Here is a 27,281-nt window from a genome sequence, read left to right on the forward strand (position 1 = left end):
GAACGATTAGGGGGGCGGAACGCCTGCTTCTCCTCAGGTGCGATCTGGAGCAGAGGGAAACATACAGACCTGCGTCCTCATTCCTCCTCTTTACCTGCTGAATACAGGTCGGTAACAGTGACTGTGCGCTGACATGTTAGTTCATATTGATTCAGAGTTGGAGCAGACAGTCGCTGCGCTGCTCTCATATGTTTTATCAACGTTTTCTATCATAACAATGGCTGTTAAGAGTTGGGCATGTTCCCGCGCAGATGCTGTTCTTTGTCCAGTGTGACGCCGGGTACACCTGTTGAAATGTTCCATGATGAAACTAAGTTCTGAATGTAACAAGCACTTTACCTCAGCACACATTTCAGTGCTCTTTGACATGAGCGGGACAAACACAGAGACAGAAGAGTGTTTGATGCACAAAGAGCAGAATGAAGATGCATGTTTGTAGCAGTTTACACTGAATGAGAGAGGGATGTATTTACAGGAGATGGTTGTGAATATGAACTATAGGAAAGATGCAGCTTGAAGATGAGATCAATTGTATTGTTGAAACTGAAGTATTGATTGAAGCCAGATGAGAGAATGAATTGTGGAAATGTGAACTTGTGCTATAGAAACCTGACATGAAGCAGGAACAGATGCTTTGTGCTTGTGTGACTGTTTGGACATATGTTCAGTCAATGAGTCAGATGTGATTAAGGATGGTCGTCTGACACCCGAGGCTCCGACACATGCGCGGTCGCTCATGAAGCAATTGTTTCGAACCACAGTGCCGAGTGACGTTTGAAGCACTTGAGTGACGTTTGAAGCACTTGAGTGACGTTTGAAGCACTTGAGTGACGTTTGAAGCAGTTGAGCGCTTCAAACGTTCGAGTCATGTGATCGGTTCGGTTTGTGAATCACTTGGTGGATCGAGTGTGTTCAGGGATTGGATTAATGTAGATTTATCAATATGAGGGGTGGGCGATATGGCAAAAATATTATATCATGATTTTTTAATGGCAAAAATTTTAACAGTAATGCAGGAGCTATTTTACCAATTTGTGTAGTTGAATAATTTGTTTATTTTTGGGTTAGATAATATTTAGCATGTTTATTTAATGTACATTCGTTATTGATTAGTTTACTTGGTTTAACTATTGTTGCCATTTAGCGTCACTAGGGGGCACCAAGGTTATTTAGGTAAGCACTTGACACAGGTAGACCAGCATGCACCTGGGTGGGTAAATGGTTTTTTACCAGCACAGGAGAGACAGCAGGGAAAAGGTTTGTCTGGTTGTCTGCCTGAACACGGACTAAATAAACCTGCCATCAAAATGATTTTTAAGAATAGTCACTACAAGTAAAGTTCATTTAGAACCAAACTATTCTCTGTGTAAAAACGTAACAAAATCAAGGCCAATATCTTCCTCAACAGATTTTAATGAACCGGCTTGTGCAAACATGTCAAGTAACATTTAAAAGAATGTAAACATACGTCTCTCAGTCTCCTCTTAAAAATGAACTGAACTTAGATTTAAAACAATACAACAACAAACAACACTCTTATAAATCTTCAGTTCACCTGGTTTTGGAGAGCTCAGTAATAGCAGCAAAGTGGAAAATAAAACAATTCTCAAACAGAATTTCAATGATGAAAGCCTGCTTCATGTAACACTCAATGCTTATTTAACAGTATATAAATAAAATAAATATGAAACGCTAAATGGCTTATTGAAAATGTCAAATCAAAATGTAAACTTAGCTACCTGAGGTTATCTCTTAAGGTGCATTTAGAACATTATCAATGTAAAAACCAGAAGAAAAACATCCAGCAGCTTTAGAACATATTTTTCATATACATATACATAATCTGGGCACTTTGATCTCTCCCTATGTAAAAATGAGACACAGTATGACAGATTAGAGTCACAGAGTTTTAGCTAGAAAAACCAACTTGTCACTTTATCTGGCTTGAGAGAAGCCCTTTGGCCTGTTACCATGTTGCCACTGGTGCTGAACACGCTCTGAGGGAGAACTTGTTGCTGGAATGCAGAGATACTTTGGAGCTAGTTGGCTAACCCTTGGAAAGTTTCCCTCATGGAGTCTCCACCATTCAAGAGGATCCATCTCACTGTCTGCATTTGGAGTGGACAGGTAGGCCTTCAGTTCCCCATCTGCTGCCTCTGAGAGATGGGGAAGCAGATGTGGCAGCTGCAGATACAGCACTTGAGATTTTTAGGAAGCTGGCCAGTGTTTTCTTTACTGTCTTTGCTGGGGTTTGTTCTTCTGCCTGAGGAGTCTGCGATGTGGATGGATGCTGACTGTGTGCTTGTGCTTTTAGCATGGACTCCAGCTCAGACGCACCTCTGGCGTGTACTGCCTCTTTCTTGTCACTGTCAATGTATTGGGGTTTGAACCTCGGATCAACAAGTGAAGCCACGTCCAGTAGGACTTCAGTGGCTGGATCCTGGTATTTTTCAGTGAGGTGGTTAAGGACAGTTGTCTTAATTGCTTTGGTTAGCTCACTGTCATCCTCATTCAGGTTAAGAAGGTTGGTTTTCAGCAGGTGCAGGACAGCTTGATATAAGACACACTCACATAGTCCTCCCCTGAAAGTCATCAGTGAAATCTCTCAATGGACCAAGGGCTTTCTTTAAGGATTCCATTACATCAAGATCTTGCCATGTTACCAAGTGCCTTGTCTTCTTGTCTGACTTCAGGACCTGAGAAATGGCCTTTTCTTGGTCCAACAGTCTCTCAATCATTGCAAGTTTTGGACCCCCATGGTGTTGGTGATGAGCTTTTGTTGTGGTAGTTTCATTTCTGTTTGAGCTTGACACAAATCCCTCTTCTTCCAGCTGAAGGGGAAAGCACTCACCACTTTCTTGCAGACAGATATTGTGCACGAGGGTCTTTGCCACTTTTTTTCTGTAAGAGGAAGAGCAGGATATATTAACCAGATTTAATAATTAAATTTGACCAAATCCAATCAGCACAAGGTAAATTTGAATCATTAATTGTGAATTATTGAGAGAAAAAATATTATTGGGGTGTATTCTTTATAAAATGACTTAATGAGATTATTCTGGAATCATTTTATTAAGAAAATTCTATAATAAATAAATTATAAATGATCATAAAATGATTTATGTTAGTCCCACTGTCTGTGGTCATGCAGGTCATGTGATCCTCTTTGAGTCCCCAGCATTCAAAGCGTCCCTCAGACCTTGCGCTATGAGTTCACCTGTGTGATCTTGTGGGAAGTATGTAGTTTGAAGTGTGGCACTGCAGAGCTTCCAGTTGTCAATATAACGAATTGTCAAAGTTAAATAAGGCTCTGAAGTTCGGCTGGACCACGAATGGCAGAGCTGGAGAAATATTTGCAGCTGGGCAGCTCGTACCACGGATCAATTTGAGCCGTCTTTTGAAACCGTAGTTTTCCACTGTTTTGCTAGGTAAAAAGTGACTGCGTCAGTCACCTCTTTCCACTGTTTGCTACTCCTTTCATATGCAGTGCTTTTATCAAAGGCTTGTGTTATAGTTGGCTGTTTCTGTGTCTTTTTTCGCCGTTACCACTGGCTGCTGTGTGGTTGGCCTCACTGTTTGGCCCTCAGCAAATAGTTTGGGATGCTGCCTCAGGTGCATCAGGTGGTTAAATAGGTTTGTTGTGTTGCCGTCCGAAGTACGAACCTTCTCTGTGCAAACTTTGCAAATTACAGTTGTTTGCACTTTGTCATGTGGAGAAAACCCAAACCAACTTTTAAAATTCATATCATAACACAAATTCATATAATTCATTGCGGACGGCCATTCATTTTTCTGCGGGCCGCCATTGGCCCACGGGACATTGAGAACCTATGGTCTACATTGTGGTGTTTTTAGATTTCACTGCAGCTGTCTGCAGCGGTCCGTGTTCTACGAGTGAAGTTCTCTGGCTTCTTACTGGTTGTAAAGGTTTAGCTAATTTCACTCAGTGTCAGATATGGACTGGAAACTCTGCAGAGGATTCAAATGGAGCCTCTTTAGGCTACAGTCTTAATACTCAGTCACTGTGTGGATGTGAGGAAGCAGCAGGAGGAAACTCTCTGCTTCTGTTTTCTGAAAACCAGTTTTTAAAGCTCTTCATTCAGTGATCAGAATGCTGCTCTGTGTTTTTGACACACACATCGTCAGCGTTCTGGTGGAAAGACCGTCGAGTTGTAACAGGAACATGGGTTAGATGAAGGTTGCTAGGCAACAGGAGCAGTGTGTAGAGATGCACCTTTAATAGCTAAAGTGCTAGCATGCTGAAGCTAACAGGTGGAGGTGTGACATGATGTTCCAGCACACCTGGACCCTGAACAGGCCGGACCTGCTCCACCCTCTGCTCAGACCTTTCTGTGTGTGTCTGTGTGTCCTCGCAGGCAGTACCTGGACCATGAGGTGGCGCTGTCTGAGGACATGGTCCACAAGAACAGTGACATGACCCTGGCCAAAATCAACAAGACCATCTGTGAATTAAGGCGCCTGTTCCTGGTCCAGGACCTGGTGGACTCCATCAAGGTGAGAGCTCCAGCTCAGATATTCACACACACACACACACACACACACACACACACACCTGCCACGGCCATGTTTTTATGTGGAGCTGCAGGCTGAACTCAGACCGACCTTTGATCCACAGGTGACTGATTTATTCTCTGGGACTCTCAGTATGTGGTGGATGAATCTCAGACACACACAGTCTGAGTGTGTTTTTACTGAGCGTGAAAGGGTTAAATGTTTTGCTGTGTGTCACTGACGTAATGAAACATGATCAGAACATGATGCTGTGTAATCAATAATCCACCATCATCATAACTCTGAAACAAACATGAGCAGTTGAAACGAACCTGAGTTTATGATCAATCAGCCTGATCAATAAGTTGATCATTAAATCAGTGTCAGGTGAGTCTGATGGTCACAGCTCCATCACTTTGAGCTTTCCAATGATAAATCAATGATACATTTTGCGTCTGTCTGTGATTTGTGGTCGTTCAGGGTGACGTCTGTTTGACTTTTTCTTCTTCTGTGGTGTCTGTGCAGTTCGCCGTGTTGATGTGGATTCTGACCTACGTCGGCGCCTTGTTCAACGTGTAACACTCGACCATCATTTTACAGCAAGGGTCTCAAAGTAGCGGCCCGTGGGCCATTTGCGGCCCGCGAGCCGATATTTTGTGGCCCCCCCACTTGACATCAAAGTTTAGTGTTAGTGCGGCCCGCACATTTTTCTCACACGCACTTATTTACTGAGGCTTGTCCTGTGCATTTCATTTTTATTATTAATTGCCCGTCAGTATTTCTCTGATATTTAGTTTGAATTTTTATGAGGAGTGGCAGCCTCCGTTCTGCTCAGTGTGTCGTTTCTGTCTCTGTATACTCGCACATTTCTCCGCTGCAGAGGAGTTCCGCCCCCCGACACACACACAGGCGTGCGCACACACATGTGAGCGTACTGCGCCGGAGGAATGAGAGCGCGCATTGAAAACTGTGTCAAGCGACCCGCTGTCTGTTGGACAGTTCTCAGCAGCCTATAGCCATGCTGGTATGTTGACGGTGTGTGTTTTCAGGTGCGGCGTGATCTCAGTGCGCATGTAGCAGTGCTCCGTCAGAATATAGTCCCAGAATGGATCAAAGTAGGAGACTGCCGTGTGATAATCTGCGTTTTCATTTGTGCTCGCTGTGAATACTCAGCTCACATGAAGTACTTGGAGTTTCTTTCTTTCTTTTTAATCAGGATGCTAGTTGAATGGACACATGTTCTCAGTAGCTGCCCTCACTGTAAACAAGCTGCACACACGCCTGACTCCTGACATGTGTCTGTGTGAGGAGCCAGTGAACAACTTCTTTCATGTTAAAGCAGCTGACATGTTTTATTTAATTTCTATTCACAATAGATTTTGTTTCTCTACATAAATGTCATTGTCTGTACTGTATCCCCAAAGGTACAGCAAATCACTCATTAAGGAATATGACATGCAGTTTATTTAGTAAACAATGTTTAGATTTTAGTCTTAGTGAAACTGAGGGAAATTCAGGCCCAGGAAAATCACCTCTTATCAATTCGATCGATAAGGTCATTCAATAACGATTATTGAATTAATCAATAATTTGCATCCCTATTCTGAGCTGTTATTAATAAAGACTGAGACGATTGGACCAGTTGTACTTTTTTTTAATGCGGCCTTAATGCGGCCCAGCCTCAACCAGGCTATACCCCCAGCGGCCCCCCGGGTAAGTTGACTTTGAGACCCCTGTTTTACAGTCAACGTTACCACAAAAAACAAACTATGGACGTTACCAATTTCAATTGTTTAATAAAAGGAAAATACCAACTTGGATAACTTAAATCTCACTGTGAACCACAGTGTCCTGTTAAAGGGCTTGCCCCGCAAAACAATACACTCCCCAAAGGAAACAAAGGTTTTTTCCAATCTAAGTATTTCTCACCCAACCAAAATTCCACCCCTTTCCCCCAAAACTTTCCCCACAACAGGCAGTCCAAAAGGAGGTCGGGGGGGGGGTGGGGGGGGGGGGGGGTGGGGGTGAAGGAAGGCTGGGGGGGGGGGGTGGGGGTGAAGGAAGGCTGGGGGGGGGGGGGGGTGGGGGTGAAGGAAGGCTGGGGGGGGGGGGGTGGTTCCGGCGTGGACGCGGCCCCTCTGTAACTGTCTGAATAATAAAAGTCAAAGTCAATAAAGTCAGAATTCCTTTTTGTGTTTTCTGGAAGGTTCCGTTCTGAGTGTTTGTTTCTGTTCGTCCTCGCACAAAAACACGTTTTTACTCCCCTCCCCCCGCCCAGTGCATTGTGGGAGGCTGGGTGTGTTTGATTTCTATCTTTCCCTGCCTGCCTTCGCCTCGAGCGGAGCAGCTCGTGTCCTTCGTCTTGTTGCTGCTGTTGACGAAGACGAGCGGCCCTCGCCTGTTTTTTCTTTTGTTGTTTTCGGTCTGATCCAGATCCTAGCTGCATTCTGTCTCTGTCAGGTCCCCGCTGGATGAAAATATGTCCTCAGAGACGATGGACTCACAAACTCTGCTGCTGCTTCCTGTGTGGATGACTCAGCACAGGGTTGATGCAGGGGTCCTGTGGTTAATCTCAATACCTTTTTAAGACTGTTTAAAACCTTTCAAAAAATGTTATAAAAATATTTTCGCCTCTTTAAGCTGTTGTTAGCAACAGATCTTTAACAGCAAATTGCAATTTAACAGAAATGAGTTCAGCTGAGAAGGAAGCTCGAAAGAACACATTAAAGTCAACACAGGTTTATCACCTGGCAATAAGGAATTCTACGTTCTGATTGGCTGAGAAATTCTGTTTTCTGATTGGTCAGCTATAGGAGTGCAAGTCAGCCTCTGACTCGTGTATATGTGAACCTGTTGACATGTGTGTCTCACTCTCAGTGCGTCAGACTCGAGAGCCCTGCAGCCGCCACTTAAGTGAAGAGAGATTCAAGAGGCGACGCTAAAAACGCAGTGATTTACGTAGGCCCGCCTCTCATGTGGGAGACAGAGAAGAGACGTTAAGACGTTTCAATACTTTTTAAGAGCCTTAATTTTCCCACATTTGATCAACTTTTAACACTTTTTAGGACCCTGCAGACACCCTGCAGCAGGAAGAGGAAGAAGAACAGGTCTGACTGCTCAGGTGAGTCTGATCAAAGTTTACTTTCACTTTGTCCTCTGGTTGTGGCGCAGCGTCTTTGTCTCTGTGACGGTGAGTCTGTCTGTGTGTCTCTGTGAGGACTCTTTGTCTTTCTGTGTGTCTCTGTGAGGACTCTCTGTCTGTGTCTCTGTGAGGACTCTGTATGTCTGTGTGTCTCTGTGAGGACTCTTTGTCTGTCTGCCTGTCTCTGTGAGGACTCTTGTCTCTGACTGTCTCTGTGTGGACGGTCAGCTCAGTGAGGTGGAACTTTTGTCCAGCAGCTCCCTGCTGCAGCCTGAATGAAGTCTGTCCTCTGTCTCGTCCCTCAGGTGTTGAAGTGTCCTTCATGTCTTCGTATTGATTTCTGTTTGAACTAAATTGATGACTTCATGGTGTCGGCAGCATTTCTGTGATTGTTGGAACCATGGGCGTAGCAGCCGCGGGGGATGTGGGGGATGTAACACCCACACTTTTTCTAAAATCACATTTCATCCTCAGTTTTTGGAGACGCAACAAAACTAAACAGTGGATGTGCACAGAATGACGTCTGTGAAAGAGAAGGAACGATCCCACAGAGCGGTAGAGAAGACTGTCTCTGTCTGATCCTACACACATAGGAGGCAACACATTGGTCAAGTTAGCTTGACTGTCAGACCTTACAGCCAATCATTGTGAACCAGCCAGTTAGCGGGTTAAGGGGCAAATGAATCGCTATGCTAACAGATTAGATATGTTATCTGTGAAGGAGCTAAAGTCTGAAGGTGAGGCAGTAAATGTGAAGAACGCTGCATCACAGTGAAGCCAGTCTCTCTGTCACAGTGGAAGTTAGATAGGGTATCCACATACCCTATCTAAATCCACATTCAGCACAGAGATCGGCCTATATGAGGCGCAGTCTTCAGAGCATTTCCCTTTTTGAGCATTAGTGAAATATTGGCTTCCCTTAGTGATGGTGGGAGGGTGCCACATTCAAAAGAATGATTAAACATATTCATCATAGGCTCCAATCAAATATTTAGAAATTCCTTCTAGAACTCACTACCAGCACCATCACTGCCTGGTGCTTTGCCTGATTCAATAAGCTGAACGGCCTCACGCAGGTCAGACACTGAGATCGGGGCATTTCATTTAGATTTCTGATCTTGTGATATAGTTGGAGATTAAGTTTGGAGAAAAAAGCTTCCATTAGAGTTTTAGCATTGTCGGAAATGGCGGTAATTTCCTTCAGCTTAGCTGCTGTAGGTTTCTTAATATATTCCCTTTGTGATAGACTGAACCTTTTTTCTACCAAGATTTGTTGTTCCATATTTTTCCGTCTTTTGGCAGCCGTATAGCACATGATCAACCCCCTGGCAGAAGCCTCGGAGGTTTCCCAGAGCAGGGACGAGTCGGTAGCCGAGGGAGAGTTAGTGGTGAAAACATGCTTGAATTCTGTAGTTAAAATATGATATGAATTTTTGATCTTTTAGAATTGAGGGGTCCATTCTCCAACTTGTGGGTCTCCTAAGGATTCTTTAATGTTAACATTCATATACACTGCTGCATGGTCTGATGTTATTATGCTTCCAACTGAACAGGAAACAGCTCATTCTGTCAGCTGTTTGGAGCAAAAAGTCAGTTCTTGTATGGCAATTATGAGGATTAGAAAAGAAGCTGGATTCCTTATCTGCTGGGTGAAGTGTCCTATAAACATCCACAGAACCAAAGTCCTCACAAAGACCAATGATCTGTTTTGACTGTTTTGATAGGGCCAAAGCACCAAGAGGAAACCTGTCCATCAGAGGGTTCACAAGGCAATTAAAGCCACTTGGCAAAAGCCTCTGTCAAAAAGTTAAGGGGATGACATGGAGGGCAGCAGACACTTAAGAGAGCAAAGTCCTCCCCGTGTAAGGAGGCAGAGATAAGGACAAACCGTCCATGTTTATCTTTATTGCATTTGGACTCTTGAACTGGTCCATTTCTCCTAATGAGTATTGCCACCCCTCTGCTTTTGGTGGAGAAAGATGAGAAATAAACTGGATCACAGCCGCACTGCTGCAGCTTTACATGTTCCTTATCATTCACATGTGTTTCTGGCATCGTAGCAATATCAATCATTTCTTTTTTAAATATGACAATATTTAATATGACAATCCCACTGTGTCCACTGTCTCACAGGTGTGTTCAGCCGCAGCAATCCTATTCTCTGCCTCAGTGCTTTTCTCCTCCATCTTTTTCAGCTGCTGGCCGTGTGCTTGTATCCTTTGGGATAAGGCCCGAGCTTTTCATCAATCACCGAGTTATATTTGCTGTTATTTCCTGAATAGTTTGAGGAACAGCCGGGTCAAGGACAGCCTCGGTGTCAGCTTGTGGGTGTTGCTGCTCCTCTTCCTCTGGAACAGATTCAGGCATGTTAGCAGTAGCTTCTGTCTCGCACGTCCTGGCCGGATTTCAAACTTCTTTTAGAGCTATCTTGTCCCGGGATCATGCTTGCAGAACATTTTCTATACATACTGCTGTTTTACATTTGGGAATGGTACGGGTGGAGGATCTCTCTAATAAGGGATCAATTACACAATTGCAGTCTCCAGCTAGTGTTAGTTGATGGGTGTCTGAATATGGGATGGTATGAATTTATGCTCATCCCAACTCTGTGGCTTTTCAGTCCTTTGTGTTGTTTTTGGCCTCTGAAATAAGTTTAGTAGATGCTTGTAGTTTTTATTGTGACGCCCTCTCTTATGTCACATGACCAGCGCAGCAAAGCGGCCATTTTGTGTCACAAACTGCAGCCTTTGTGTTGTGTTGTCCTCTGCAGGGCTCTGTGAGAATAAAGAGAGGAAGAAGCACATCTGTCACTGCAGCTGCTCAGCAACATGAACAGGTAACACACACACACACACAATAACACATACACATTAACTCACACACATAGTAACACACACAAACACAGTAACACACACACAGTAACACACACACACAGTAACACACACAGTAACACATGGCTCCTTTCTTCTGGTAGCTGCTTCTTCCTCCTGCAGTCACTGTGAAACATCAGCTGATGATTTTTATCTCTGTACCAGGAACAAGAAGAGACCAGACTCACCAGGACCAGGACCAGGACCAGGACCCAGCTGTGTGTCTCTGAGGAGTGATTGGTCAAAGGATGCCATCATTAACTTTAAAGGAGAAGTCCGGTCTTCCTTGAAGCAGTAAGATCTGAGTTGCTTCAAACAGCTGCAGGTTCAGAGCTGACGGCCTGTTTCAGAGCACAGCCGTGTGTGTTCAGCACAGAACACACACTCTGGAAGCAGCTGCTGTTTCTGCATGTGTGCTGACATCATGTGACATCATGTGGGCTAACTGTTCCTGATTGGTCCACAGAGTCCACCAGCAGAGCTCAGAGACTCCCGGTGGTCCGTCTGCCCAGCAGCATCAGACACAGCTGGACTCCATATTTCAGGTGTGTACATGTAGAACAGCTGCTGGTCCATGTGTTGTGTTGTTGTGTCTCCATGCTGCACTTTGTAGACCAGTGGACTGTCAGTCTGTCCAACATGGACCTGATGTTTGTGTCTCTCTGTTCCAGCTGCTGGAGGACAACATCCTCACTTTTGTGAAGGCCGAGCTGAAGAAGATCCAGAAGCTTCTGAGTCCAGATTACCCAGAATGCTGTGAGAGCCAGAGGGAGGATGAGGAGGATGAAGAGCGGAGGAGGAGCAGAGAGTCCTTTGTGCAGATCACGGTGGACTTCCTGAGGAGGATGGAGCAGGAGGAGCTGGCTGAGCGTCTGCAGAGCAGTAAGAGGATTTAAGAGCTTTAACATGATGGAAAGAGGAAATGAAGTTTACATCTACACACTCTGCTGTTAACATGATGCAGACATCTGCAGCACATCTGTCACTTCTGACTGAAGACTGTCAGGAAGTTCAGTCACTCATCACATTTACTGTTTGTTCAGGATCTGCAGCTGCAGAGTGTGGACGTAAACTCAAGTCTAATCTGAAGCAGAAGTTCCAGTGTGTGTTTGAGGGCATCGCTAAAGCAGGAGAGCCGACCCTTCTGAACCAAATCTACACAGAGCTCTACATCACAGAGGGGGGGACTGCAGGGGTCAACGAGGACCATGAGGTCAGACAGATTGAAGCAGCATCTAGGAAAGCACACAGACCAGAAACCCCCATCAGACCAGCAGACCTCTTCAAAGGCTCACCTGGAAGACAGGAACCAATCAGAACAGTGATGACACAGGGAGTGGCTGGCATCGGGAAAACAGTCCTAACACAGAAGTTCAGTCTGGACTGGGCTGAAGACAAAGACCACCAGGACGTCCACTTCACATTTCCATTCACTTTCAGAGAGCTGAATGTGCTGAGAGAGAAACGGTTCAGCTTGGTGGAGCTTGTTCATCACTTCTTCCCTGAAACCAAAGAGGCAGGAATCTGCAGCTTCCAGCACCTCCAGGTGCTCTTCATCTTTGACGGTCTGGATGAGTGTCGACTTCCTCTGGACTTCCACAACACTCGGGTCCTGACTGATGTCACAGAGTCCACCTCAGTGCATGTGCTGCTGACAAACCTCATCAGGGGGAAGCTGCTTCCCTCTGCTCGCCTCTGGATCACCACAAGACCTGCAGCAGCCAATCAGATCCCTCCTGACTGTGTGGACATGGCGACAGAGGTCAGAGGGTTCACCGACCCACAGAAGGAGGATTACTTTAGGAGGAGGTTCAGAGAGGAGGAGCGAGCCAGCAGGATCATCTCCCATGTCAAGACATCACGGAGCCTCCACATCATGTGCCACATCCCGGTCTTCTGCTGGATCACTGCTACAGTTCTGGAGGACATGTTGGAGAGCAGAGAGGGAGGAGAGCTGCCCAGGACCCTGACTGAGATGTACATCCACCTCCTGGTGGTTCAGGCCAAAGTGAAGAGGGTCAAGTATGAAGGAGGAGCTGAGACAGATCCACACTGGAATCCAGAGAGCAGGGAGATGATCCGGTCTCTGGGGAAACTGGCTTTTGAGCAGCTGCAGAAAGGAAACCTGATCTTCTATGAATCAGACCTGACAGAGTGTGGCATCGATATCAGAGCAGCCTCAGTGTGCTCAGGACTGTTCACACAGATCTTTAAAGAGGAGAGAGGCCTGTACCACGACAAGGTGTTCTGCTTCATCCATCTGAGTGTTCAGGAGTTTCTGGCTGCTCTCCACCTGATCCTCTGTTACACCAACAGGACCACCGAGGGGCTGAAGGACTTCCTGGGAGACGACTACAGACACTCCTCTCTGGATGACTTCCTGAAGAGAGTCATGGAGAAATCTCTGCAGAGTAAACATGGCCACCTGGACCTGGTGGTTCGCTTCCTTCATGGCCTCTCTCTGCAGTCCAACCAGAGGCTCTTAGGAGGCCTGCTGGCTCAGAGAGAGAACAGACCAGGAATCATCCAGAAACTCTTCAGAGGCCTGCTGGGTCAGACAGAGAACAGACCAGAAACCATCCAGAGAGCCATCAACAACCTGAAGAAGATGAACACTGATGAAATCTCTCCTGACAGAAGCATCAACATCTTCCACTGTCTGATGGAGATGAACGAGCTCTCAGTCCATCAGGAGATCCAAGAGTTCCTGCAGTCAGGGACCAGATCAGAGAAGAGACTCTCTGAGGTCCACTGCTCAGCGCTGGCCTACATGCTGCAGATGTCAGAGGAGGTCCTGGAGGAGCTGGACCTGAGCAAGTACAACACATCAGAGGAGGGACGACGGAGACTGATTACAGCTGTGAGGAACTGCAGGAAGGCTCGGTGAGTCCAGATGTGATGATGATTGTGAATCAGTGTAGATTAGTGTTTCAGGTTTTCACAGATCCACACTGTGTGGTTCTTCAGAGGTCCATGTGTCAGCTGGGCCTTTGTCTCAGATGTTCTTCAGCTGTGTTTATGTGTTTATGTTGAAGGTTTATTAAATCTCTGAACACCATGATCAGCCTCAGTGTGTAACTGTAGCTGCAGTGTTACAGTGATGACATCATGTTGATGATGTCACAGTGATCTGCTTTCACACGGACAGAATCATCCAGAATATCTACAGAACTCCATGTTCTCTGCTCCATCTGCAGATTACAGCACAGATTAACAGTCTGATGAGGATTATTGTTTCATGTCAAACAGTCAGATCAGACAGGCTGAACCACTGATGTGAAGAGCAACATGTGGACAGGACGTGTCCACCTGTCTTCAAATAAGGTCCACATTAAGTGTCTTCTTTAACAACATGTTTTCTGTTTTTGGTGTTTGACAGACTTTCTAACTGTGGACTCTCAGAGACTCACTGTGAAGTCGTGGCCTCAGCTCTGAAGTCCAACCCCTCCCATCTGACCGAACTGGACCTGAGTGAGAACAAGAACCTGCACGATTCAGGAGTGGAGCAGCTGTGTGTTGGACTGCAGAGTCCTCACTGCAGACTGCAGACTCTGAGGTCAGTTGTCATTATTATCATAGATGATAACAATGGAAGTCCATTTTGTCTCAGACTGCACAGAGCACTGGTAGAGAAGGATCCACAGACAGTTTGACTGAAGGACCATCATCTTCTTCACACTGGTGTCCTTTGGACGTCTTCCTGTCCAACAACAGAAGCAGAATGATATATAAGTGAGAATATATGTGTGCACAGAGAGTGAGCTGATCAAAGTTTGTAATAGTTTGATTTTGAGGACAACAAAAGAGATCGAAGAGAGGCGCTGAAGAGGACGTTTAAAGACTGATGTGGACCTGAAGAACCCAGCTCATATACAACACATGTTCTTCACCAGAGCCCAGAAACAGGAGGAAGCTCTCGGTGTTTACTGATTTAAAAACAAAGATAAGGAGAGCTGGATGATTCTCATGACAGAACTGTATGTGTCATAAGTAATGAGCAGGTGAGAGGCAGCAGATCTGACACCTGAGAAAGATGTTGATGTTTGATATCTGTCCAGATGAAGAACAACAAGTCAAAGCTGTGAGAGAAGAAGCAGAGGTGAAGAGGTCAGGAAGAGTCAGGACAGAAGATACCAAAAGTACAGCAGACACAGGAAAGACTGAACACCAAGAGGCAGCTCACAGCACATGTGGATTTAAGCCTGGAACAAACACTGTCCTGCAGGTGTTTCATGAGGACCAATGAAATCAGAGACATCAGACACACACTCAGTGCAGGCGCTCTGAAGCTGGATGAGGAGCAGTGAGAGCAGTGACACAGATACTCCCTCCACAGGAAGAACGGGAGCTGCTGAGGCTCATGGGTCTGATTCAGTAAGTCCATACCTAACATGTTGGACACCAGTGCAGCCTTAAGGACGCTGTTTGAAGGAGACAGAGAGGCACTGAGAGGAAGCACAGCTCCAACCCTGAAGTTACAACATCAACAAAGCAGACGTGTCATGTGTAGGTTTGAGCCCTGCCAGCACCTGTTGACCCTGTAGAGACAGACTGAGGTCAGCAGCATGTTATTGATCTGTGTGACATGGACAGGTGTGTGAATGTTGTGCTGACATGTTGATGAGGACACAGTGATGTTGATCTGAACATCTCAAACATCTGATTGATCATCAATGATTTCATCTGTTTTTCTTTATTCAGATTGATGTACTGCGGTCTGTCAGAGATCAGCTGTGCTGCTCTGGCCTCAGCTCTGAAGTCCAACCCCTCCCATCTGACAGAGCTGGACCTGGGCTGGAACAAGCTGCAGGATTCAGGAGTGGAGCAGCTGTGTGGGTTTCTGCAGAGTCCAGACTGCAGACTGCAGACTCTGAGGTCAGTTCTCTGTTCCTGTTGTAGATGTTTGATGTTTAATGGATGTTCACACAGAGCTTCATCCATGAATCTGTAAATGATCTTTAGTTGTTCTAAATTCAGTCTGTGGTCACAAAGACCAGTGTTTGTTACAGAACATGTCCTCTGTTAGTCCTTAAAGGGAATGTTTGTCCTCTCTGATCCTCTGAACTCTGATTAGTTTCAGTGTTTACTTGATGAATACATGCAGCTGATTCAAGTATTGATCCAGTATTGACCCTGTAGAGACAGACTGAGGTCAGCAGCATGTTATTGATCTGTGTGACATGGACAGGTGTGTGAATGTTGTGCTGACATGTTGATGAGGACACAGTGATGTTGATCTGAACACAGGGCTGTAGAGTGCGACCTAATTTCTCATGTTGCAACCAAGAAATATCTGAGGTTGCACCGGTGCGACCAGCTGTTAGAGGGAGACACATTCTCTGCGACTCTCTCCCTGTGGTCCAACAACAGACACACATCAGGCTCATATCGTGGTCTAAACCAATTAGAGACAGTGAAGGGTGGGACCCCCGTGTGTGTATGTTTGAAATTGTGTCTGCTGCAGTCAGACCGAGACCACAGGAAATCCAGAAGAAGAAGACGAATCTGTGAAGAGCTGATGCTGTGTGCTAAAGCTTGTTCCATACGCCACGAGTACAGAGAAATCTGTTGTGACGAGAACAAAGAACAAAGACAGACAGACAGACAGACAGACAGGCAGACAGACAGACAGACAGACAGACAGACAGGTATTAAAGATGTTTCACTGGTGAACAGCAGGAACCACAGTTCAGGTGAACATGTAGCGGAGGAGGAGGGTTTGTTGCTACTATGCTAATTTGCTGTTGACCTGAATGATGATAAGGAGCCGGTCATGTTCAGGGAGGGGGCGTGACGTGCTCGCAGCATTATGATAGAGTGAACAGCAGGTCTGAGGACAGTGTTATCTGACCTGTGTGGTTCATCCATGAAGGCTGATTCACTCTGACTGACAGCAGTCAGCTGGTTTTAAGGAGTTATACCATTTCAAAAGTATTGTTATTATCCTGCTATAGTGGACCATTGACTGCCAGGATGATATCTGCATAAAAGTGTTCCTCCTGTAACAGACAGAATGAAAAGGTTCTGTCAGCTGGAGCTCAGCTTTAGAAAGAGAGGAGACACTGAGGAAGAGGTGAGGAAGATGAGAGAGATACTGTAGCTACACTAGAAACGTGTTGAAGAAAACTAAATATATATCTCAATCACAAGTATGAAATAAATAAAGGTGTATATGATTTTAATATTATTTGAAGTCACAGTGGCAGATAGATAAGTGAGGAGCGACAGCCAGAAAATACAGAGAGAAAGCAAACAGTGAAATGAAGAGTGCTGTATGAACTCTTCTTCATCATGGATTTCTGACAGGCAGACTTGTTGGCTAGTTTGTCCATAATATGAATTATCAGTTTATTTATTTACTTATTTGTATTTTGCACAAGGTTTAGGTTTTTTCACTTTCAAATTGCCCACTGCTGTTCTTGTATATCATATCATTTCATCACTTCATACCAAATTGCACATTTTTGCTTCTGCACCTATGTTTATTTTTTACTTTGCTGTAAATAATGTTTATACTGTTTAATTTTTACCGTTAGAGGTATGTTTTTTAGTTTGCTTGAGTGACTGTATTTTGCTGCTGCAATAGTGAAATTTCCTGGCTTGGGATGAATAAAGTATTTTCTATTCTATTCTATTCTATTCTATTCTATTCTATTCTATTCTATTCCATTTAACTGTGTTCATTATACAAAGTCCAAATTCATTTTAGGATGATATGTATGGAGATCAATTTTTGGACCTCAGTGTTTCTAAAACTTTGGCTCCATCAGGTAAACAGTAGATATAGCTGTAGATGATGAGAGAAGAAAAGAACTTCTGTGTTAAGATAGATGTCAAGTTAAGGCCTGATCCATAAAATATATGGACAGAGATTGAAAAACAAACTACGATATTAAATGTGATGCGGTGCACCTAAGAAAAAAGTTAGTCTAGAGCCCTGGAACATCTCAAATAAAAAAAGAACATCTGATTGATCATCAATGATTTCATCTGTTTTTCTTTATTCAGATTGTGGTACTGCGGTCTGTCAGAGATCAGCTGTGCTGCTCTGGCCTCAGCTCTGAAGTCCAACCCCTCCCATCTGACAGAGCTGGACCTGGGAGGGAACAACCTGCAGGATTCAGGAGTGGAGCAGCTGTGTGGGTTTCTGCAGAGTCCAGACTGCAGACTGCAGACTCTGGGGTCAGTTCTCTGTTCCTGTTGTAGATGTTTGATGTTTAATGGATGTTCACACAGAGCTTCATCCATGAATCTGTAAATGATCTTTAGTTGTTCTAAATTCAGTCTGTGGTCACAAAGACCAGTGTTTGTTACAGAACATGTCCTCTGTTAGTCCTTAAAGGGAATGTTTGTCCTCTCTGATCCTCTGAACTCTGATTAGTTTCAGTGTTTACTTGATGAATACATGCAGCTGATTCAAGTATTGATCCAGTATTGACCCTGTAGAGACAGACTGAGGTCAGCAGCATGTTATTGATCTGTGTGACATGGACAGGTGTGTGAATGTTGTGCTGCCATGTTGATGAGGACACAGTGATGTTGATCTGAACACAGGGCTCTAGAGTGCGACCTAATTTCTCATGTTGCAACCAAAAAAGGGGAGACACATTCTCTGCGACTCTCTCCCTGTGGTCCAACAACAGACACACATCAGGCTCATATCGTGGTCTAAACCAATCAGAGACAGTGAGGGGTGGGACCCCTGTGTGTGTATGTTTGAAATTGTGTCTGCTGCAGTCAGACTGAGACCGCAGGAAATCCAGAAGAAGACAAATCTGCAAAGAGCTGATGCTGTGTGCTAAAGCTTGTTCCATACGCCACGAGAACAGAGAAATCTGTTGTGACGAGAACAAGAACAAAGAACAAAGTTCGTTTCGTCCCGGACTTTTTGAAACATGTGTGCAGAACTCATACGGCCCTCTGACTGCACCACACAGCAGCACACAGACAGACAGACAGACAGACAGACAGGTATTAAAGATGTTTCACTGGTGAACAGCAGGAACCACAGTTCAGGTGAACATGTGGCGGAGGAGGAGGGTTTGTTGCTACTATGCTAATTTGCTGTTGACCTGAATGATGATAACGAGCCGGTCATGTTCAGGGAGGGGGCGTGACGTGCTCGCAGCATTATGATAGAGTGAACAGCAGGTCTGAGGACAGTGTTATCTGACCTGTGTGGTTCATCCATGAAGGCTGATTCACTCTGACTGACAGCAGTCAGCTGGTTTTAAGGAGTTATACCATTTCAAAAGTATTGTTATTATCCTGCTATAGTGGACCATTGACTGCCAGGATGATATCTGCATAAAAGTGTTCCTCCTGTAACAGACAGAATGAAAAGGTTCTGTCAGCTGGAGCTCAGCTTTAGAAAGAGAGGAGACACTGAGGAAGAGGTGAGGAAGATGAGGAGAGATACTGTAGCTACACTAGAAACGTGTTGAAGAAAACTAAATATATATCTCAATCACAAGTATGAAATAAATAAAGGTGTATATGATTTGAATATTATTTGAAGTCACAGTGGCAGATAGATAAGTGAGGAGCGACAGCCAGAAAATACAGAGAGAAAGCAAACAGGGAAATGAAGAGTGCTGTATGAACTCTTCTTCATCATGGATTTCTGACAGGCAGACTTGTTGGCTAGTTTGTCCATAATATGAATGATCAGTTTATTTATTTACTTATTTGTATTTTGCACAAGGTTTAGGTTTTTTCACTTTCAAATTGCACACTGCTGTTCTTGTATATCATATCATTTCATCACTTCATACCAAATTGCACATTTTTGCTTCTGCACCTATGTTTATTTTTTACTTTGCTGTAAATAATGTTTATACTGTTTCATTTTTACCGTTAGAGGTATGTTTTTTAGTTTGCTTGAGTGACTGTATTTTGCTGCTGCAATAGAGAAATTTCCTGGCTTGGGATGAATAAAGTATTTTCTATTCTATTCTATTCTATTCTATTCTATTCTATTCTATTCTATTCTATTCTATTCTGTTCTATTTAACTGTGTTCATTATACAAAGTCCAAATTCATTTTAGGATGATATGTATGGAGATCAATGTTTGGACCTCAGTGTTTCTAAAACTTTGGCTCCATCAGGTAAACAGTAGATATAGCTGTAGATGATGAGAGAAGAAAAGAACTTCTGTGTTAAGATAGATGTCAAGTTAAGGCCTGATCCATAAAATATATGGACAGAGATTGAAAAACAAACTACGATATTAAATGTGATGCGGTGCACCTAAGAAAAAAGTTAGTCTAGAGCCCTGGAACATCTCAAATAAAGAAAGAACATCTGATTGATCATCAATGATTTCATCTGTTTTTCTTTATTCAGATTGTGGCGCTGCGGTCTGTCAGAGATCAACTGTGCTGCTCTGGTCTCAGCTCTGAAGTCCAACCCCTCCCATCTGACAGAGCTGGACCTGAGAGGGAACGACCTGCAGGATTCAGGAGTGGAGCAGCTGTGTGGGTTTCTGCAGAGTCCAGACTGCAGACTGCAGACTCTGAGGTCAGTTCTCTGTTTCTGTTGTAGATGTTTCATGTTTAATGGATGTTCACACAGAGCTTCATCCATGAATCTGTAAATGATCTTTAGTTGTTCTAAATTCAGTCTGTGGTCACAAAGACCAGTGTTTGTTACAGAACATGTCCTCTGTTAGTCCTTAAAGGGAATGTTTGTCCTCTCTGATCCTCTGAACTCTGATTAGTTTCAGTGTTTACTTGATGAATACATGCAGCTGATTCAAGTATTGATCCAGTATTGACCCTGTAGAGACAGACTGAGGTCAGCAGCATGTTATTGATCTGTGTGACATGGACAGGTGTGTGAATGTTGTGCTGCCATGTTGATGAGGACACAGTGATGTTGATCTGAACACAGGGCTCTAGAGTGCGACCTAATTTCTCATGTGTTAGGGATGACCTTCTGGATCCTTTCGTTCATCTTCCCCGGTTCTTTGATTAAGAAGAAGTTGACAATATCTGGTCTCCTGTTTAAGGTTTAAGGATGAAGAATGCTGAACACCTATTGTCTATGATAGCCGCCTATCAGAAGTAGTTTTATATTTCTTGGCCATGGAGCTTTATTCTATAGCTTGATGTTTTGGATGAATGGCTAATGAAACATGTGGCACACATTTTTAGCCACTTAAACTATTCTGGTGTAAACTGTACATCAGCAACTACTCCTTCCCCAGCCACGAACAAATTATCTACTATGATGGACCAATTTCGTCCCTCTAGTAAGGAGGAGAACTCAGTAACCTCTCCTGGTAGAGAGATCCTCATGCCTGTCATAGAAGAGTGTAACATACAGAGGGTCTGTGGCAGCCTATAGGATCGGAGAGACGTTATCCAGGGTTTCCACTGCTGGAATAGACTTAGGAGACTGCCCCCTTGAGGAGACTCAGGCAGGAGGTGAGTCCAGTAGATATCTGCACAAGTCATCTGTATCTTAGTGGTGTCATCAGCCACTATCCAGTTACTCCAACACTCAGGGAGCATGCAAAGTTCTGTTCATCAGTGAATGTCACTGTTAGTCCGTCTGGGGAGCACATAATGGAGGTTCTAGTTTTGATCAACAAGTCTCTGCCCATCACATTCACTGGTGATGAGCTGGAGCAAATGAAACAATGTCTGTGCTGGTCTGCTAATGCAGTTTCACAAGTTCTGTGAATGGCAGATGTTGAAGTTCCCCAAAGAAGCCAACCGATGGAATGATGTGAGATATCAGTGTGATCCTTGGATGCCATTTCCCTGGGGAGGATACCAGGGAGCCCCTTGTGGACAATGTAGGGGTTGCACTCTATAGGGACAGTCTCTTTCCCAGTGACCAGGTTCTCCACAAAAGTAACAGCTCCCAGACCTTCCCAACATGTTTCCACCCTGTCCACACCCCCCTCCCCATTCCACCCCTCTTCCTCCAGTTACCTCCTCTATTACTTTGGCACCACCCATCATGATAGTGGGGGGTTACCCAAGGTGGGGTTATATACATATCAGGATTTCCCACAACTGGGGACTGTGGCTGCGGTGGGGGAGCAGGCTGAGGCTGAACTGCCATCTGTGATGCAGGGGTGTATTTCTTCATTTTTCTCTGATATGCTGCTTCCTTTCTAGCTTGAGCTAACTGCAGCTTTAATAATTGTGTCTGCAACCCTTTCATCTCCATGGTCTCTTTGTCAGTGTTTTCTGTATGTAGATTCATATGGCTGTCTGTCTGTTACTTGTACCCTCCCATTAGTGATATCTATTATAGGGTACATCCCAGGAGGTGGGGTCTGAGTTGGGGCAGTGACCACAATGGAGGCGGGCGAATAGGAAGGCGGTATCTCCGCCTCCTGAGTTCCCTCGCTCTCCACTTCCTGTTCGTTGTCAGTTCTACTATCGGACTCCCTACAGTCCTCATCAAGAGAGCAAAAATATGCCTGGTACAAGGCTTGCTTCTTTCCTTCTGCTGCTTATGCTGCTTTCTTGAATTTATTTCTCTGGAATACTCCTGCTATCTTACTCTGTGTTTCCAACTCCTCTCGTTCCATCTTATATTTGCTCTCCGCTATTACAATTACACTCTTCAGCGGCTTCCTATCATATCCCTTAACTCCCTGTTCTGTCACCGCTTCACAAACTACTGCTTAAATTTTAGCAGCTGCCTTCTGCTTGTTGTCCGGACCTGCCTGTCCGCGACAATGGCTTAACATCCTACACATCTCTTCATCACTTGTCTTCAATTTAGACATGATTACCACTTGCAAATTCCCTCTATACGTTAAAATTTAACTTCCTATGTACCTTCTTCTGTCCCCCACTGTGGCTCTGGCAACAGAGTCACACACTTTCACATAGACACACTCTTACACAACCAACTGCCCACATACACTCCGCACAAACTCACTTCTCTACCGACGCAGAATCAGTTTTAAAAACAATAATTCTCTGACAGTGTGGAGTACATAAAACAACGAAGACAAGACCAACAAAAGAAAAAATAAGAATCCTGGAAAACAATTTTAGACAGTACTACAAGGTTTTACCCTTCATCTGTTTTTCTTCATTCAGGTTGAGGGACTGCGGTCTGTCAGAGATCAGCTGTGCTGCTCTGGCCTCAGCTCTGAAGTCCAACCCCTCCCATCTGAAACTGCTGGACCTGGAAGGGAACAAGCTGCAGGATTCAGGAGTGGAGCGGCTGTGTGGGTTTCTGCAGAGTCCAGACTGCAGACTGCAGACTCTGAGGTCAGTTCTCTGTTCCTGTTGTAGATGTTTGATGTTTAATGGATGTTCACACAGAGCTTCATCCATGAATCTGTAAATGATCTTTAGTTGTTGTAATAACCCTGGTCCAACAACAGACACACATCAGGCTCATATCATGGTCTAAACCAATCAGAGACAGTGAAGGGTGGGACCCCCGTGTGTGTATGTTTGAAATTGTGTCTGCTGCAGTCAGACCGAGACCGCAGGAAATCCAGAAGAAGACGAATCTGCGAAGAGCTGATCCTGTGTGCTAAAGCTTGTTCCATACGCCACGAGAACAGAGAAATCTGTTGTGACGAGAACAAGAACAAAGAATCAAGTTCGATTCAGCCCGGACTTTTTGAAACGTGTGCAGAACTCATACGGCCCTCTGACTGCACCACGCAGCAGCACACAGACAGACAGACAGACAGACGTGCTCGCAGCATTATGATAGAGTGAACAGCAGGTCTGAGGACAGTGTTATCTGACCTGTGTGGTTCATCCATGAAGGCTGATTCACTCTGACTGACAGCAGTCAGCTGGTTTTAAGGAGTTATACCATTTCAAAAGTATTGTTATTATCCTGCTATAGTGGACCATTGACTGCCAGGATGATATCTGCATAAAAGTGTTCCTCCTGTAACAGACAGAATGAAAAGGTTCTGTCAGCTGGAGCTCAGCTTTAGAAAGAGAGGAGACACTGAGGAAGAGGTGAGGAAGATGAGGAGAGATACTGTAGCTACACTAGAAACATGTTGAAGAAAACTAAATATATATCTCAATCACAAGTATGAAATAAATAAAGGTGTATATGATTTGAATATTATTTGAAGTCACAGTGGCAGATAGATAAGTGAGGAGCGACAGCCAGAAGATACAGAGAGAAAGCAAACAGGGAAATGAAGAGTGCTGTATGAACTCTTCTTCATCATGGATTTCTGACAGGCAGACTTGTTGGCTAGTTTGTCCATAATATGAATTATCACTTTATTTATTGACTTATTTGTATTTTGCACAAGGTTTAGGTTTTTTCTCTTTCAAATTGCACACTGCTGTTCTTGTATATCATATCATTTCATCACTTCATACCAAATTGCACATTTTTGCTTCTGCACCTATGTTTATTTTTTACTTTGCTGTAAATAATGTTTATACTGTTTCATTTTTACCGTTAGAGGTATGTTTTTTAGTTTGCTTGAGTGACTGTATTTTGCTGCTGCAATAGTGAAATTTCCTGGCTTGGGATGAATAAAGTATTTTCTATTCTATTCTATTCTATTCTATTCTATTCTATTCTATTCTATTCAACTGTGTTCATTATACAAAGTCCAAATTCATTTTAGGATGATATGTATGGAGATCAATGTTTGGACCTCAGTGTTTCTAAAACTTTGGCTCCATCAGGTAAACAGTAGATATAGCTGTAGATGATGAGAGAAGAAAAGAACTTCTGTGTTAAGATAGATGTCAAGTTAAGGCCTGATCCATAAAATATATGGACAGAGATTGAAAACATCTCAACATCTCAAATAAAAAAAGAACATCTGATTGATCATCAATGATTTCATCTGTTTTTCTTTATTCAGATTGAGGGGCTGCAGTCTGTCAGAGATCAGCTGTGCTGCTCTGGCCTCAGCTCTGAAGTCCAACCCCTCCCATCTGACACAGCTGGACCTGGAAGGGAACAAGCTGCAGGATTCAGGAGTGGAGCAGCTGTGTGGGTTTCTGCAGAGTCCAGACTGCAGACTGTGGACTCTGAGGTCAGTTCTCTGTTCCTGTTGTAGATGTTTGATGTTTAATGGATGTTCACACAGAGCTTCATCCATGAATCTGTAAATGATCTTTAGTTGTTCTAAATTCAGTCTGTGGTCACAAAGACCAGTGTTTGTTACAGAACATGTCCTCTGTTAGTCCTTAAAGGGAATGTTTGTCCTCTCTGATCCTCTGAACTCTGATTAGTTTCAGTGTTTACTTGATGAATACATGCAGCTGATTCAAGTATTGATCCAGTATTGACCCTGTAGAGACAGACTGAGGTCAGCAGCATGTTATTGATCTGTGTGACATGGACAGGTGTGTGAATGTTGTGCTGACATGTTGATGAGGACACAGTGATGTTGATCTGAACACAGGGCTCTAGAGTGCGACCTAATTTCTCATGGTGCAACCAAAAAATATCTGAGGTTGCACCGGTGCGACCAGCTGTTAGAGGGAGACACATTCTCTGCGACTCTCTCCCTGTGGTCCAACAACAGACACACATCAGGCTCATATCGTGGTCTAAACCAATCAGAGACAGTGAGGGGTGGGACCCCTGTGTGTGTATGTTTGAAATTGTGTCTGCTGCAGTCAGACTGAGACCGCAGGAAATCCAGAAGAAGACAAATCTGCAAAGAGCTGATGCTGTGTGCTAAAGCTTGTTCCATACGCCACGAGAACAGAGAAATCTGTTGTGACGAGAACAAGAACAAAGAACAAAGTTCGTTTCGTCCCGGACTTTTTGAAACATGTGTGCAGAACTCATACGGCCCTCTGACTGCACCACGCAGCAGCACACAGACAGACAGACAGACAGACGTGCTCGCAGCATTATGATAGAGTGAACAGCAGGTCTGAGGACAGTGTTATCTGACCTGTGTGGTTCATCCATGAAGGCTGATTCACTCTGACTGACAGCAGTCAGCTGGTTTTAAGGAGTTATACCATTTCAAAAGTATTGTTATTATCCTGCTATAGTGGACCATTGACTGCCAGGATGATATCTGCATAAAAGTGTTCCTCCTGTAACAGACAGAATGAAAAGGTTCTGTCAGCTGGAGCTCAGCTTTAGAAAGAGAGGAGACACTGAGGAAGAGGTGAGGAAGATGAGGAGAGATACTGTAGCTACACTAGAAACGTGTTGAAGAAAACTAAATATATATCTCAATCACAAGTATGAAATAAATAAAGGTGTATATGATTTGTATATTATTTGAAGTCACAGTGGCAGATAGATAAGTGAGGAGCTACAGCCAGAAGATACAGAGAGAAAGCAAACAGGGAAATGAAGAGTGCTGTATGAACTCTTCTTCATCATGGATTTCTGACAGGCAGACTTGTTGGCTAGTTTGTCCATAATATGAATTATCACTTTATTTATTGACTTATTTGTATTTTGCACAAGGTTTAGGTTTTTTCACTTTCAAATTGCACACTGCTGTTCTTGTATTTCATATCTTTTCATCACTTCATACCAAATTGCACATTTTTGCTTCTGCACCTATGTTTATTTTTTACTTTGCTGTAAATAATGTTTATACTGTTTCATTTTTACCGTTAGAGGTATGTTTTTTAGTTTTCTTGAGTGACTGTATTTTGCTGCTGCAATAGTGAAATTTCCTGGCTTGGGATGAATAAAGTATTTTCTATTCTATTCTATTCTATTCTATTCTATTCTATTCTATTCTATTCTATTCTATTCTATTTAACTGTGTTCATTATACAAAGTCCAAATTCATTTTAGGATGATATGTATGGAGATCACTGTTTGGACCTCAGTGTTTCTAAAACTTTGGCTCCATCAGGTAAACAGTAGATATAGCTGTAGATGATGAGAGAAGAAAAGAACTTCTGTGTTAAGATAGATGTCAAGTTAAGGCCTGATACATAAAATATATGGACAGAGATTGAAAAACAAACTACGATATTAAATGTGATGCGGTGCACCTAAGAAAAAAGTTAGTCTAGAGCCCTGGAACATCTCAAATAAAAAAAGAACATCTGATTGATCATCAATGATTTCATCTGTTTTTCTTTATTCAGATTGAAGGACTGCAGTCTGTCAGAGATCAGCTGTGCTGCTCTGGTCTCAGCTCTGAAGTCCAACCCCTCCTATCTGAAACTGCTGGACCTGGAAGGGAACAAGCTGCAGGATTCAGGAGTGGAGCAGCTGTGTGGGTTTCTGCAGAGTCCAGACTGCAGACTGCGGACTCTGAGGTCAGTTCTCTGTTCCTGTTGTAGATGTTTGATGTTTAATGGATGTTCACACAGAGCTTCATCCATGAATCTGTAAATGATCTTTAGTTGTTCTAAATTCAGTCTGTGGTCACAAAGACCAGTGTTTGTTACAGAACATGTCCTCTGTTAGTCCTTAAAGGGAATGTTTGTCCTCTCTGATCCTCTGAACTCTGATTAGTTTCAGTGTTTACTTGATGAATACATGCAGCTGATTCAAGTATTGATCCAGTATTGACCCTGTAGAGACAGACTGAGGTCAGCAGCATGTTATTGATCTGTGTGACATGGACAGGTGTGTGAATGTTGTGCTGACATGTTGATGAGGACACAGTGATGTTGATCTGAACACCTCAAACATCTGATTGATCATCAATGATTTTATCTGTTTTTCTTTATTCAGATTGAGGAGCTGCGGTCTGTCAGAGATCAGCTGTGCTGCTCTGGCCTCAGCTCTGAAGTCCAACCCCTCCCATCTGACAGTGCTGGACCTGGAAGGAAACAACCTGCAGGATTC

General features: G+C 43.9%; 1 protein-coding gene across 1 annotated transcript; it reads left to right on the plus strand.

Annotated features, from left to right (window-relative positions):
• Positions 1-27,258, plus strand: LOC114431389 (NACHT, LRR and PYD domains-containing protein 12-like; the record flags this gene model as incomplete). The annotated part of the gene is made up of 18 exons (XM_028399015.1): positions 1-107; positions 4,377-4,515; positions 7,578-7,633; positions 10,425-10,490; positions 10,690-10,818; positions 10,991-11,069; positions 11,196-11,406; positions 11,568-13,013; positions 13,068-13,407; positions 13,904-14,080; positions 15,226-15,399; positions 17,533-17,706; positions 19,872-20,045; positions 22,595-22,768; positions 24,358-24,531; positions 26,573-26,746; positions 27,168-27,208; positions 27,248-27,258. Coding segments are annotated over exons 4-18 (3,486 nt in total), but the record flags the coding sequence as incomplete, so codon positions are not given.
• Between the last annotated feature and the right edge of the window lie 23 nt (positions 27,259-27,281).

The sequence above is a fragment of the Parambassis ranga genome, unplaced genomic scaffold, assembly GCF_900634625.1.
Source record: "Parambassis ranga unplaced genomic scaffold, fParRan2.1 scaffold_73_arrow_ctg1, whole genome shotgun sequence".
Classification (NCBI taxonomy): domain Eukaryota; kingdom Metazoa; phylum Chordata; class Actinopteri; family Ambassidae; genus Parambassis; species Parambassis ranga.